The sequence below is a fragment of the Erithacus rubecula genome, assembly GCF_903797595.1.
Source record: "Erithacus rubecula genome assembly, chromosome: 25".
NCBI lineage: Eukaryota > Metazoa > Chordata > Aves > Passeriformes > Muscicapidae > Erithacus > Erithacus rubecula.
In genome coordinates this window covers 6192757-6207460 of record NC_136677.1, presented here as the reverse complement: position 1 = coordinate 6207460, position 14704 = coordinate 6192757, and the positions used below count along the sequence as shown (strand labels likewise).

At 50.2% G+C, this 14704-nt stretch overlaps 2 protein-coding genes across 4 annotated transcripts in view; one reads left to right on the top strand and one right to left on the bottom strand.

The window, feature by feature from the left end:
• Window positions 1-14704, top strand: part of ETS1 (ETS proto-oncogene 1, transcription factor) — a 145029-nt gene that overhangs the window by 5225 nt on the left and 125100 nt on the right. The gene's annotated exons all lie outside the window — the stretch shown is intronic.
• FLI1 (Fli-1 proto-oncogene, ETS transcription factor) overlaps window positions 1-14704 on the bottom strand; it is an 85573-nt gene that overhangs the window by 58002 nt on the left and 12867 nt on the right. The window contains exon 1 of one of the 3 annotated variants that reach the window (XM_079326689.1): window positions 13909-14509. The exons of the other annotated variants lie outside the window; for them this stretch is intronic. Coding sequence (XP_079182815.1) covers window positions 13909-13926 — 18 coding nt within the window. The 5' untranslated portion in view covers window positions 13927-14509. Of the gene's footprint in view, window positions 1-13908; window positions 14510-14704 lie in introns of those variants that run through there. 3 annotated transcript variants of the gene reach the window in all.

Below are 14704 nucleotides of genomic sequence, written 5' to 3'. Positions count from 1 at the left end.
CGGGCACAGCAAAGGGAGCTGTGCTGCTCTGCTGCTCCTCAGGGTTCTGGTCACAGCAGAGCCCGGCTTTCTGGGCTCCCTGAATCCTCACACACCTTTCTGCCCTGAAAAGCAGCCCATGGCTAATGCAGCCCATGGCTAATGCAGCCCATGGCTAATGCAGCCCATGGCTGGCAGGGCTGGCAGGAGCAGAGGTGTCCCTGAGAGGACAGCAGGCAAAGCCAGCTCCATCCCTGGGCACCCCAGAGTGGGATGCACTCCCCCTCCCCGGGCCAAGGGAACCACACAAACCCACACAATGTGTCCCACAGGGCTCCTGTGAGGCACTGCTTTGGGCTGAGGGCTGCAGAGCACAGACTGTTTTTCTCTGTGTTTCACAAGTACCAGAACACTTTATGTCCTATAAATAGTTCTTTCCTAGTTTCAAAAGCTGCAACTCTTGCATCCAGCTGCTTTGAACTGGATTTCAGAGAGATTTTCTGCTGACATTTCAGGCACCTGCATGCTCTTTATCCAGGGCTTACACAACTCTTTGTGGAGATTTGTCACTCCAGAAGAGCATTTCCCAGTATTATTTTACAATTAGGAAAATCAAGGCATAGAAACCTCTGATGATTTGCTCTGGGTTTCTGGGTAAGGAGGAGGAATAAAGCCAAGGAGACTCCACTTGCAGGGTTTGATTCTACCCACAGTTCTGAGTTTTTAAAGAGGGCCATGTGAGCTGATTGTTATCTGCTGAGCAGAGCAGATACCAGCTGAGAGATCTCTCATCATTATCTTCTCACTAAATAATAGATGTCTGATTAGGATCTCATATGCTAAGAAAACTTTGTCACAAATAATGGCAGATTTCTGAACATGCTTATTTTCTAGAAGTATCCTTATCTCCATAACCCTTTAACTGAGCCATAACAGAAGGTGAATATCCAAGGGCAGGTCTTGGACACAATTCCTGGAGAAATTCCCAGGATTAGCAACTTTCAAGTTGCCCTGTGCTTGTGCTGGGCAAATACACCCTGAGGGATGGCTCCTACTCCAAGCAGATCAAGGAATGGGCAGGCAGAGGATGAACAGGGAATGACCAGGCTTGTCTGAGGCTTCAGTGGCTTCTGGAAGCTGCACAAAAAGTCACTGAAGAGCCAGGAATGAACCAGGCCAAGTGTCCTGGATCATAAATTCCTATTTTTGCAGAGATTGCCCTGGGAAGCTGTGGCTGCCCCATCCCTGGAAGTGTCCAAGGCCAGGCTTGGAGCAGCCTGGGACAGTGAAGGTGTCCCTGCCTATGGGGTGGAACAAGGAGATCCTTTAGGTCCCTCCCAAGCCACCCCATGCAGAGATTCTGTGATATATGAAATTAGCATCACCTGAGATTGAGTTATTTTAGAACTGTTAAACTCCACCACTTTACCCTGCTATTTGCACAGGGTGAGAGCACAACCTCCCTGCTTTAATCCCTGAGCTGGTGGCACTCCAGAGCCCTTTGTTTATCAGGGCATTGCCCATCCATTGAGCCCTGTGTGCACAAACCCTGCAGTGCCCACCTGAACCAGACACTGCTGCTCTTGCAGGTACCCCAAACCCCCAGGCAGGGTGAGAGGAGCCTGGGGAGGACATGGGGCACTGATGGAGAGGTGAGGAGACCACAGAGTGGTTCCTGTGTGGTAGGACAGGCTGGGGAGCAGCACACACCTTGTGGAGGCTCAGCTCACCCAGGATGAAGCCCTTGGGACCTGAGAGCAGCTGAGGTCATGGCCTGGCTAAGGAGAGACCTTGGTGGCACTTGTTAGAATGGCCTGTCAGGACCTGGAGGGGTTTCTCTGCACAGCCACCTCCCCCTCTGCTTCCCCACCTGTCCCATTCGCATTTCCCCTCTCTGCTGGGCTGCACACACCTTCCACATCCCACATTTCCAAAGGTTTGCCCAGCCACCTGAGCTCCCCCAGCCTGGCACAGAACTGCATGTGGTGAGCAAAGGGCTGCTCACAGAGTAGAGTTTCTGTGGCTTAGGGTTGTCTTAATTAATGAATTCTTTTTTTATTTTTGGAAGCCTGCAGCTGTTAGTTTTGAAACTACAGAATCTCACACTGCAACAGGGTAAGAAATGGATGAAAGAGAGAATTAGAGCAGGGTCCTGAGCCTGTGCTGGCTGCTGGGTTTAAACACTTCAAGTTTGGCTTATGCAAGAAGCCACCTGGTATTTGTGCATGTGGATCCATGGGACAGCTCCACAGGCACACACATGGACTGTGCTGCCTCCTCCTGCAGGGCACCTGCTGCAAACCCCTGGAAAACCTGCAGGCTTCACACCCTGCCTCCTGCTCTGGAATGGCTTTTAGTCTGTGGGAAAACATTCCTGCCATTCTCCAAAGCCACACTGCAAATATGTGCAGGACCCCAAAGGTTGGGAGCTTTGCCCATCCCTCAGGATAGGCAGAAAGTTGTGGGGTGTTAATGAGGGACAATGATGAGAGCTGATTTCTGCCTGTGCCATGGCACTGCAGGACAGGCCTGAGATCTCTGTGCTCCTGAGCAGAGCCAGAGTCATCCCCAGCTTGGGAGAGCATTGCTGCAGCTGGACCAGAGCAGGCAGGGAGGGAACAGAGGATTTGCTGAGTCCCACGATGAGAAGCTGAGGGACAGAGAAGTCAAGTGCTGAGATCCTCCAGTGGCACAACAACTGACTGAGCCAGGCTGGGCACTGCTCACACAGAGACTGGAGCCAATTAGCAGCACAGATTTTTCTGATTCACCAGAACTTATAAAAACCAAAGCATCCCAATCCTGGGATTGCATCAGGAGGGCACTTCCAGCCAAGCCTTGGGAACATCTTGTGCCACTCCAGTGATGCTGAGAAAAGGCAGATTCAGATGGGATCAGGTGCAGCTGAGGAATAAGCAGGAGAAGAAAGGTGTGAAGGGTCAGAAGGGTTTTGTTTGTCCCAGCAAGGCAAGAGGGAGGTATGGCAGTGGTCTGTAAATGCACTGGGGACATTTCCTGGGCAGGAAAAGTGCTGCAGTGGTGCTGGCATGAGAAAGGCATGAATCAGTCATGAGCAAATGCCAGCTCCAAGTGAGAAGAAAATGTCCAAACCTCAGAAGGAAGAAGTTACAGAAGTCCTGTTCAATTGAGAGCAGTGGGGGTGGAAAGAAAATCCTTTACAGAAACCTTGGAGATTTTGGGAAAGGAATGACAGCACGTGGTCCTGTCTGACAGCAGAACAGAGCCCTAGAACTGCTCCCACTCTGGAGTTCAAATTAAGTGCCTTAACTTTTCTTCACTGTTCAGGAATTTTGAGGAAGACTCTCCTGTTACACACAGCAGAGACCACGCTGGTCTCCAGGCATTGCTGCAGCACGAATAATTCCTCACACTAACAACCAACCATAATTACATCCTTCCTGCAGCAGAGATGACATAGGAGAATACCAAAACTGAGGAGCAGGGAGCAAACTGCAAGTTTATTCCATCCATTCCTGAGCAGCCTGTGTCCTGTGAGGATGAGAACACGTCTGCTCTCGGATCCGTGGTGCAAATCCAGAGGATTTATCCAGAGCAAGCTTGAACTTCAGGGCATTGCTTTCCCTTTCTGAAGGGGATGAACTCTGCCCCTTTGTTCAAACCTTCTCTCTGCTGTGCAGGGGAAGCATCCCTGTAGCTGTGGAGCTGTTTTTGGGATGCTCTGTGCAAACCAGCAAAGGGGGAGATGGAACTTTAACACTGACAGACAGAAAATGTTGTCCCTGGCAGGAATGAGTTTGGGTGTGGAGTTAAAATTGGATTCACACTTTTCCTGCCACAGAAAGGATCATATGGGGCTGCATATGCCTTGCACAGCCTTGCACACTCAGCTCACACTCCAGAGGATCCAATCTCACTGCCAAGGGCAGCACAGAGGGGTGCCAGGGCAAAGCCCTGTCCTGCATCCTCTCTGTCCACTTGCTGGGTGGGTAAGAACACTTTTCATCCTGGCCCTGCCCATGCTGCTGCTCCCCTTTCTGCAGCCCAGACTGCAGGACAAAGCTGTGTCCTGCACAGGGAGGTTGTGACAGAGCCTGGACAAGGGTGGGCAGGGCAGGAGCTGGAGCTGGGCATGAGCCATCACATCTCTCCTTTCCTTCTGGAGACATCTCAGATTTCCAGCACAACCCAAGTGTCCTGGGGGAATTCACATCATGGGGGTAAAATGTGACACTCATGAAACTTGCACTCACTCTTGTCTGGTAGAAAAACTGATTCAGGAGAAATGTGTGCAGTTCAAAGCACCCCAAACCCTGATCAGACTCTCTTTGTCCCTCACCTGGGCTCATTCCTTCTCCTTTCACTGTTAAAGACAATTTTGGTAATATTTGCAGGATGATACTGAGAGTTCTGGCCTAACAAATCACTCCAGCAAGTGCTTATTTTAAAGCCTGGTTGGTTCTAACAAAGTCAGATGTATCAGTTTAGAAATATCAGCAAAATATAAATATTTGTGCTGTGGAAATATATACATAGGCATATTAGATCTAATTAAGGAAGGCTGTTACAGCTCGTGTCATGTGAATTCTGCTTCGGGTTGGGAGTGTCATGGGCAGAAAACTTGTCCCTGCTCTGAAGGGGCCTGGTCTGGGTCCCCAGTGGCCTCAGAGACCCCCCCAGCAGCTGCTCAGAGCAGCTTTCAGGCTGCTGGGATGGATGCTGAAGGGGTCTGTCCCCCTTTCAGCTCGTACTGCATCAATCATTTCTGCCCCAGGCTATTTTCAGTGGTAAAGCCCTGGAAGGTGTTTAAGCCCCACCAGTCCCTGGGCACTTGTGACGCCAGGAACTTGTGAACAGAATCTTTGCATCTCTGCCGGTGCCTTGCTGAGTGACCAGATGCTTCCTGCATTTCATCTCCTGCTTGTTTTTCCTTTTTCCCTTTGCCTGCTTGGATTTTGGGCTCTTATTCCATCTACGTGCCAGGGTTCTCCTTGATGGGAGCCTCTGGGGACAAGTCCCATAATACAGGGAATTAATCATAGAGCCACCACTTCTGGTTCTAATCAGGAGTCAGTCCTAAAGGCTGAGCTGCACCACAGCTCTCACAGACAAATCCTCAGAATTTAATAGGGATTAAATCAAGGGGGCTTTTATAGAAATTGAATTATACTCTACAGAAATTGCTCCATAAACAGAACACAGAAGAAAAGGTAAAACTTCCTTGATTTTCCCCAGGATTTTACAGCAGGGATATAATTTTCTGATGCCTTCTGCTGGGTAGTCCAGTGATTTGATTAAAAATTATATTTTTGACTATAAAGATGCATGAGAACACCTCAAAGCAGTGCACAAAAACCTGCAGAAAGGCAGTTCTGTAGAGGGGCAGTGATGTTAATCCTTTGCCTGGATGAAATAATGCAGCTCTTACTGCTTCCTTAGTCCTGGCTGCACAGGATTCCCTGGAAACTCTGCCTGTCCCTGGAGGTGGTGCAGGGACCCTCTGCTGCCTCAGCCTGGTGTAACCAGTGCCTTGCTCTGGCCTCCCTTCCACACCCAGACACACCTTCAGGCATATTCAGGGAACAGGCAAGCTGACAATCTCCAATCCTGTTCCATATTCTGTCATTCCTGAGTGCTGATGGTTTGAATAAATGAGCCTTGGATTGCAGCTGCCTGCCCTGGCCAGGCTGAGTTGGCAAATTCCCTTTGCCTCTGCACCCAGGTGGCCAAGGAGCTGCACAGCCAAATTTCCCTTCTCCTTTCTAATCCTGCTGAGCTCTGGCTTTGGATGAGTGGATAAAATCTAAGCATGAGCTCTTTACACTGATTTCAGTGGGAATCCATGTCTATTCCCCAGAATCAGGCCCTTTGCTTTGCTCTGATCTCTGCACTAACATCAACTCCACACTTTTCCAGGGGATTCTGGTTGTGTTTGAAGGATTTTTATAAGCATCTACTCAATCCTGCTCTGAGCTTGTGTTCCTCTGTCTGAACAGGAAAACAAGGGGTTCTTGTCTGTCAAGTGAACAAGAATTTGGGATTTTTCTGTAGAAAAAGCCTCAGCTCTGAGATATGGGCATTATAAAGGGATGGAGCATCTCAGCAAGGTGGGGGAAAAAAGGGCTTTCCCAAGGAAAAGGATCCTCACTGCAGGGCAGAATTTGGATTTTGCAGCCATAGGCTGCTCCTTTTGTGAATGGCAGGACTGAAGGAAACTCAGCCCCTCACAGCTGAGGGAAAACCAGTGCAAGAAGAGGGCAATTGCCTTTCAGTGTGGTGGTGTGAAAAGAATCCAGATTAAAATATAATATACAGGGCTGCCAGTTCCAGTGTGTGCCAGGGCAGTGTCTGACAGGGGTGACCTTTCTGGGGAGCATTTCCACACATTTTAGAACACAAATTCCCAGGTTCAAGTATCAAAGTTCACAACAACAGCCTGAGTAAATCACTGAGACCTCAATACCTGATATTTACTTCAGCAGGACATTAAAAATCCCAAATCTCCAGTGACACACTGAGCCTTTGGGTGAAGTTTCCCTTTCTGCTTTAATATACTTTAGCTACTAAAAGCTGCTGGTTGTGGTGGCTCTGGCAGTGGTTTCCTTTCAATACCACCACATTCTTGCCTCTCTGCAGCTGGCAGAGATGAAGAGGGCTCTGGAACTCCAGGCAGAGAAAATACAAGGCAAGGGTTGGATGGTAAGAGTGTGTGGAGCCCCAAGGAGATCGGGAACAGGAGCAGCAGAGGAGTTACAGTTTCCTTTGTTCTGTTAAAAGGAAAAAGGAAACACATCAGGAAACCAGACTGTGGAGCACAGGAAGTCTCACTCTGGCTGATAAAAAGGAACTGATGTGAGGTTGGTTCAGATGCAGTTATAAGTCAATCAAACTTGGAACAACAAGAAGAGATATTCAGAAGAAACCAGAGAGCCAAATTCTGCATTTAGCTGGAAAAGGAATATTTTAACCTCTCCTAATCTTTTCCTTATCTTTTTTTTCTTTTTTTTTTTTCTTTTTTTTTTTTTTTTTTTTTTTTTTTCTTTAAGGAGAGCTGCTATAAAAAGTCATTCAAATAAGTATTTTCTCATCATACAGAAGTCGGTTTCCTGAACTCACCACACCTTCCCCTGACCCCACCATACCTTACTCCAGTTTCTTTCTTTCACTCATCAACCAACTTAAAAAACTGTATTCTTGCTGATTTATCGCTTCCCCTCAGATCAAAACCAGCAGTATTAAGGAGGGCATTTTTTTTTTTTTTTTTTTTGCTGAATGAGGAATCAGCAGATGAGTAATAAGAGGATCTGCTGCCCACTGGGTTATTTTTCATGCCCCTGGATGACTGACAGGGATGGCAACGTTCAGTTCCTGGGTGTGCAGCTTTGGCAGCCTGGACTTAAAGTTTTCTAATTGATTTTAATTGTTTCTGACTCCTCCACAGCCCTGGTGGAGTCCTGGTTTGGTCTATGCTGTAAGAACAAGAAGGAGATAAATGCAAAGAAAGCAGCAAGCTTATCCATGGCACTTCCTCCCCTGTGCTGTGCTTCTTACTGGATTTTAGTGAAAATCAGGAAAAGAGAAAGTGCTGGACACACATGAAGGGTGATTTTCTATATCCTGAAGAGGAGCAAAGGGTGGGATTTTGCACAAGCCCTGTGTGATTGAACATTCTTCCTCTATTTCCCCTGGCCCTTGTCAGGGTGTCATTCCCAAATTTTGCCTTTGGTGCTGTTTGGAGAAGCAAGAGGTTTGTGAGGAGAGCCTGAACCTCCTGCACACACTGGTGCACATCCCCTTGGGTTGGGGCTGTGCCCTGGGCTGAAGGAAAAGCTTCAGGTGTGGAGGAGGGGCAGGAGGGAGGCACCGTTTGTGGTAACTTCAGTACCAGAGACAGGTTTCCAGGTGGGTGGTGCTGGGGGAGATACACATCAGTAATTACACGGCCTGGTAATGAGAGGAAGGAAGAAAACAAGCAGAAAATGCATCAACATCTTGAAGGTTTTGATACCTGGAGCTCAGCAGAGCAGATCAGGCACTGTTCTGGCACACAGGCTGCTGCTCACCCAGCCTGAAGGGTGATAAGGGCACCTGAGTGCCCAGGTGTCTGGGGTGACACAGCATCTCAGGCAAATGATCCCCAAAGGAGGCAGAAATCACGTTTGGGGGGGATATTTTAGTCTGTATTTCAAAGCCAGCTATAAATGTGCAGCCACAATCTTGTCTGCAAACATTTGCTGGCTCAGAGAATGTCCTTGGTGCTTGCCCAGGGTTGTGTGACAGCCCCTGTGGCACTGAGGTGCCCTCAGGCAGCTCCTTCCAGCTGCCAGAGCTTTATGTGCACGGGGCACCTGTGCTCAAGTGAGCACCAGAGCACAGGAGAGGCACAGGCAGGGAAACAGACCTGAGCTGCTGTCCAATTCAGGTGAGAGATCTGAAGAGAATTTCACATTTCTGGTGCAAATTGGCCTCAAACCAAGTTGTAGAAACTAAACTCGATGTGTTAGACCTGTTTTTTCTAGGGGCACATCCATACACGCCAGGCTTCTGCAGCTTTAGGTGTTCAGCAAACCCACAAATACCCCAAACCCTGAAGTTAAGGCTCCCTCGGCTCTTTTAATTCTCCTGCTGGTTTGCACTGAGGGGAGACCTGGGGTCTCTAAGTGCTCAGGTGAACTCAGGCACAAGGAGAACCTTTTGTTTTCCAAGGGCAGCTGATGAGGAGCTGCAAAGGAGCCTCAAACACCGATGGGTTGTGGGGAAATAAAGGCTTGGGAGATGCTCTGTGCTGAGGCTGTACATTCATGTGCTCAGACCCGACCCTTTGGAGCAGATGGGAGCTGAACTCAAGAGGAAAAAACTCCTGTAAGTCCAGGAAGGGGAGACCCAGGGGAAATAAACTGTGCAAACCTTGCTCCAAGTGCCCTTCCCCTGGCATATCTCACCTCTCAGGGTGTCATCTGAGAGCTCACCCCGGGTGCAGCCTGCCCTGTGCTGCTCTGAGGGTGTCCCTGCAAGGAGCAGCCTCTGCACCCCACACAGCTCCCAGTGGCAGAAGAGCTGTGAGCAGGGGCAGCTGTTCCTTCCCCCATCTCACAGAAGGAATAGCCCAGAATTAAAGTCAATAACTAAAAAAAAAAATAAAAGCATGAAATCTCAAGACATGCATTGCTACTCCTTCAAGTGACCACATCCTGTGGAGGTGAAGAGAAACTACACCGGGGTCTCAGCACCTCCTCAAAGGCTTCAAATCCAAGCAGCTGCATTGTTTTGTTGGGTAAAGGTTTTCTTCAGAGCAATCATCCTTTTCTGAGCAGGAAAAAAAACCACTGCAGGCTCAGAAAAGGTTTTCCCAGTGTTTGCTGCAAGTGGAGTCAGCACTGAGCACTGAGCTGGCAGCACCCAGCAGGACACCAAGGCTGGAAGTTCATGCCAAGGCAGAGACATCCCTTTGCACACAGATCTTGAAGGGAAAAATCAAAATATCAGCAGCATCAAAATATCCCCATCACAAAACCTTTCCAAATGGTTTCTGATGTTACAAAGTTATTATGTGATATAAATATCTTTGAATGGGGATTAGGGTAGGAGGGAGTATTGCTGTTCATGCCCTGGAAATTCCAGATGGTTTTGTTCCAAATTGCTTTTGAGGGACAGCAACATGGAAAGTTGTTGTCCCTCAAATCTTTGTGATTTATTTATTATTTTTCCAATGTGGAGATTAGAAGCCTTGCTCCACGAGTCAACACCCTTTAGCCAGGAAAGGCCATCCCCCAGGGGCCAAAGCTGGGTGATTAAAAAGAGCCAAACACACACTAAAATTGTTCAAAAAGGAAACATTTTCTTAGTCTGAGAGCCCGATGGCCAAGTTTGAGAGCAGAGCAAACGCCTCCAGCTCACAAGCGGCAGCGATTGCTCCAAAACCCGGCCCCACCCTTCGCTATGGCAACGCCAACACACCAGTGCTCATTCAAGGACACGCTCACCCTCCGCTTGAATAATGCACAATCCTCACCCAACGTCCCTCAGAGGGGCTCTCTGATGGCCACGACAGCAGCACAAACTCGTTTTCATGCAATGAAGGCAACAGCCACACAAAATCTGCTTTTTCACCACCAGGCAGGCTCTGGCAAGTGTATTTGCTTTAATTATTCGCACATAAAGTGGAACTGAAACAATTAAACCAGCTCGAAACCACACCATTTGTTATTGTGAGGAAGGCCATGCATGAGCATCTTGCTGTTGGTGAGATGTGCCCTTTCCTGATGTATTGTGTGACAATAAAGCCCAAGTTCCCCCAAACACAATGCAAGTGCAAAGTGGGGTGGGTGTTAACCCAAAGGAGATGGGATTTGGAAGACTGGAGGCGCAATAAAAATGTTGGTGACAATTAAAAATTAGTGCAAACACAAGAGTCAGGAGTTTCACTGGCTCCCATCATCATCTGTCCACAGAATATGAACAGAAGGTGGAAATAAGTCAGAAAGATTTCCTGCACTTCTTTCTCCACAGAGCTTTTTGAACATTCCCAAGCCAGCCAGTTCCTCTCATGGCAGGTATTTCACAGATTGTTTAGGGAATGCAGCAAAAATCACCACCAACTCCCTCAGCAGGTGATCTGATTCTCTCTAACATAAATGATCCTTTGTGAATAAATAAAAATATGTTCATTTTTATGTGCATTGGCTCAGCACTGTCACGTGTGATGTCAGTCAGTGCATGGTGGGGAATGATGACTTAAAATCCCAAGCTGATCCTGTGCTTTATGTTCATATCCATGGAACCCTGTTTGGGTTGAAAGCCTGAGGACAGCTCAGTTCACACAAACTTGCACACAGTGTCCACAAGGGAGCCATGTCCACAAGGATCATCCCAACCACATCTATTCTCTGACCATGCCCTGTTTCCCCAGCCTGACTCTGAGCCCTTGGGACAGCTCAGGGCTCCAGTGGATTTATCCCTTCACCTGCAGCTGGGCAGGTGTGAAGTTAAACAACTACAGGGAGGTAAAAACAGCAGTCAGAGAGTCATCAAGACCCCTTCTGATAAAAAGATGAAGAGGTGAGTACAAGGCAAATATTGGAGATTGCAGGCAAAGGGAGAGATTTGCAAGTAGGCTGGACCCACATCCCTGCATCTGCCAGTCAGCAGTTAAAGGCTCAGTTAAAACAATTAGTTTGTAAAATGGTATTGCATAGGCTTTAAAAAAATTACCTGTCAAATTTAAATTGCTCAAGAAGAAAATCATCTGGAGGGCACAGCCCTGTCCCAAATCTTGTCCTCTCCAAGGACAGGAATATTTCTGAGTTTGGGGGGAAGTGCCTTTCCCCACGCCGGAACTCAGATTTCATATGGGCCCACCCCGTGTTCTTGCTGTAGATGATGAAAGAACCTTTCTCAGTGCTTTTCTTGCTCTCCAATCACTGATGTGCATCTTTGTACCGTATTTTTCCCAACACAAATGCAGAGTCCTGGGATAAATCAATGCCTACATGGGAGAGCAGAGCTGAGGGCACAATTGCTTTTAAATTGCTTTGCTCTGGATGTGCCTGGGTTTGCTTTGCTGTGCCCTCAGAGTCACACCCACCCTGCAGCACAGGTTAAATACAGAGCTCAGCACATCAAAAACACTGCAGCATCTCAAGCCACATCCTCTTGTGCTGCCCCACACCCCACACCTGCCAGGCCAGGGGGTCTCACCTTTCCCTGCAGCAAATCTCTCCGTGTGGGGAGCTGGCACTCCCTGGAACCCTCTCTTTTCTACCTGTACGAAAATTTCCAAGAAGTGTCAACCAATCCTTCGGACAGGACAGGACTGATCTCAGTGCATGGCAGAGAAAGAGGGGACATTTTCAGAGGGGACCTGCTGATCCTGGAAGGGCTCAGGGGGAGATGCTGTGTCTGGGTGCTATTTCTCCCAGCCCCAAGTCTCAGGATTGCTGCACTAGCAGGGCAGCAGGGCAGTGGCAGAGCAGCCCCAGGGCAGCCCCAGGCCCAGGGCAGTGACCTGGCATGTGGCCGAGTTCCTCCTTTGGCCACAGCTTCCAACGTGACAGCCCAGGGTGTCGCAGTTCCTCATCCCCAAACCGCAGCCGGGGGGAGCAGCTCCGTGCAGGGGAGAGCAGCAGCTCCGCGGGGCTGCAGGGCGACGGGAATGGCCCAGCCCTGCTCAGGGAATGGCCCAGCCCTGCTCAGGGAATGGGGCTCCTGGCTGTGCAGAACAGCAGCTCCACGTGTGCACTGCAGCAAAGGCACAGATGGGGAATTTCTTCACTTTCACTGTACAATATTTAGGGCTCCACAAATCAAAGGAGGTTGTGGTGCATTAAATGTATCCTGAATGAGGCCCAAGTTACTTTTGCTACAGATCTAAGGAGGTGGAGGGGAAAACCTGTCTTATTCCAGCCATACCTCCCAAATATTGTGCTTTCAACACTCCTGCTTTCTCCCTTCCTTTCTGACATTCACCCTTTCATTCCCTCTTTCTTTCCTCTTTCCATTTTCTATTCCTATTCTATACCATCTCCTTCCCTCCCCCTTCTCTTGAGACCCTTCCAAACCGTGCACTTGCCACAAGCTGCAATCTAAGGGACACAGTTTCAGTTCCCGCCCGTTTGCAGCTTCGTTCTACTCAGGTCAGCAAAAAAAAAAAAAAAAAAAAAAAAAAAAAAAAAAAAAAAAAAAAAAAAAAAAAAATTAAAAAGAGAGAGAGAGAAAAAAAGAAGCACTTTCAAGACGAGCTCGACACCCCACCCAGCCAGGCGATAGGCATCTTTCGAAATCCTCCGACCCAAACACACCCACAGCGTCTCTCGCTTCAAGGCTTCTTGTTCCAGCGGCTTCTGTTCCGCAGCGCTCCCCCAAGAAGAGCCCGTGGGAATCCCACAGGGGTCCCCCAAAGGCAGCCCTGTGCCGCCTGCGCTTGGAGAGGAGCTCAGGGAGCCTGGCAGGGCTCGGATTGTCTGTGCAGGGACTCGGGGAGCGGCCGCTCGGCCCGAGCGCGGGAGGGGAACTGCTCTCGCAGCCCCAGCAGCGTCCCTGGTTGCTCAAGGCCACCAGAGGTTGGTTATGTTGGTGGTTGATTTGCCTCACTCTGCTTCCCTTTCCCCCAAGCCAGGGTGATGTTTCTCCTCCAACCCGAGGCTTTTTCCCCGCCAAAAACCCCAAAAAAGCTGCCGGAGGGAACGCGCGGGGGCCCGCAGAGCCGGAGAGAGAACCGGGGCCAGGAGAGGGACCGTGACCAGGGGAGGGACCGGGGCCAGGGGCTCCCGCACGGCTGGGGCAGCTCCGAGGCAGCCGGGGACAGCGACTGGCACTGGCACTGGGACTGGCACCGGGACTGGCCGTGGCACTGGCCGTGGCACTGGCACTGGCACTGGCACTGGCACTGGCACTGGCTCGGGCACTGGCACTGGCACTGGCACTGGCACTGGCCCTGGCCCTGGCACAGGGACTGGCACCGGGACTGGCACTGGCCCTGGCACTGGCACTGGCCCTGGCCCTGGTCCTGGCCCTGGCACAGGGACTGGCACCGGGACTGGCACTGGCCCTGGCACTGGCACTGGCACTGGCACTGGCACTGGCCCTGGCCCTGGTCCTGGCCCTGGCACTGGCCCTGGCACCGGCAGCAGGACTGGTACTTGCCCTGGCCCTGGCCCTGGCCCTGGCACTGGCACCGGGACTGGCCCTGGCACTGGCCCTGGTACTGTCCCTGGCACTGGCACTGCTCCCTGCTCGGGCCCTGGCCCAGGGCTACGAGCCGACTGCGAACCCCCGAGCCCCGGGGAGGCGACGGGAGAGCCCCGAGACGCAGCGGCGGCGAAAGAGGAGGAGAAGGAGAAAGAGGAGGAGGAGGAGGAGGAGAGAGCCCGGCCGGAGCCGGCCCCCAGCCCCGCGCCCCCTCCCAGAGCCCCCCCGGCCAGAGGGGACCCCCATTCGCTGCTGCCCCCTTACCTTAATAGTGCCGTCCATCGGGAAAAACTTCCAGCCGGGACCAGCAATATTCCACACATTGACCCGGTTTAGCCTGCGACTGACGCCTCGTGAAGTTTTTTATCCTTCTCTCTCTTTTCTCTCTTCTCGCTGCCCTTCCAGCGGTTTTGTTGCTCCCTCCGTAGCCTCTCTCCCCCTCTCTCTCTCCCTCCCTCCCTCTCTCTCGGTCTCTCTCTTTTTTTAACTTTGGTTGTTGCAGCAGCGCGAAAAAGAGACAGTTAACCGGATGAAACGTTTTTTTTCTGCTAATTTTGGGAAGTGAAGTCACTCGAGGAGGAAACCTTCGTCTCTACGCTGGTCCTGCCTTCTTGATGAAAATATATATATTTTACATACAGGATATTTGCTCCATTTAGATAAGAAGGGGCAGAACAATAGCCACCTCTGTCACAGCTCTTGTTTGTCGCTGGGACAGCCCGGCCAGCGCAGACCTTGCCTCGCACCCCAGCCCCTGTTAGGCAGCCTGTGTCATCCCACGTTTAGTTTAACGTGGGGTTTTGCCATTTTTTTTTTTTTTTCTTTTGGCTGGAGCAGCTTTAGCCTGACTCACTGAATTTCCGTCTCTTCCCACAGATTTCTTTATTAATGCGTTTTCCAGTCAACGGGAAAAATTAAGGGGAGAAAACCGTAAATGCAATTCAGTGACGGCAGGCGGAGGGAGAAAAGAAAAAGGCTGGCGATTAAAACGTATTTAAAGTATATTTCGAGCCCTCTCCTTCACGCCTCCCAGCACGGAGCGTGAGCCGAGGGGGACAGG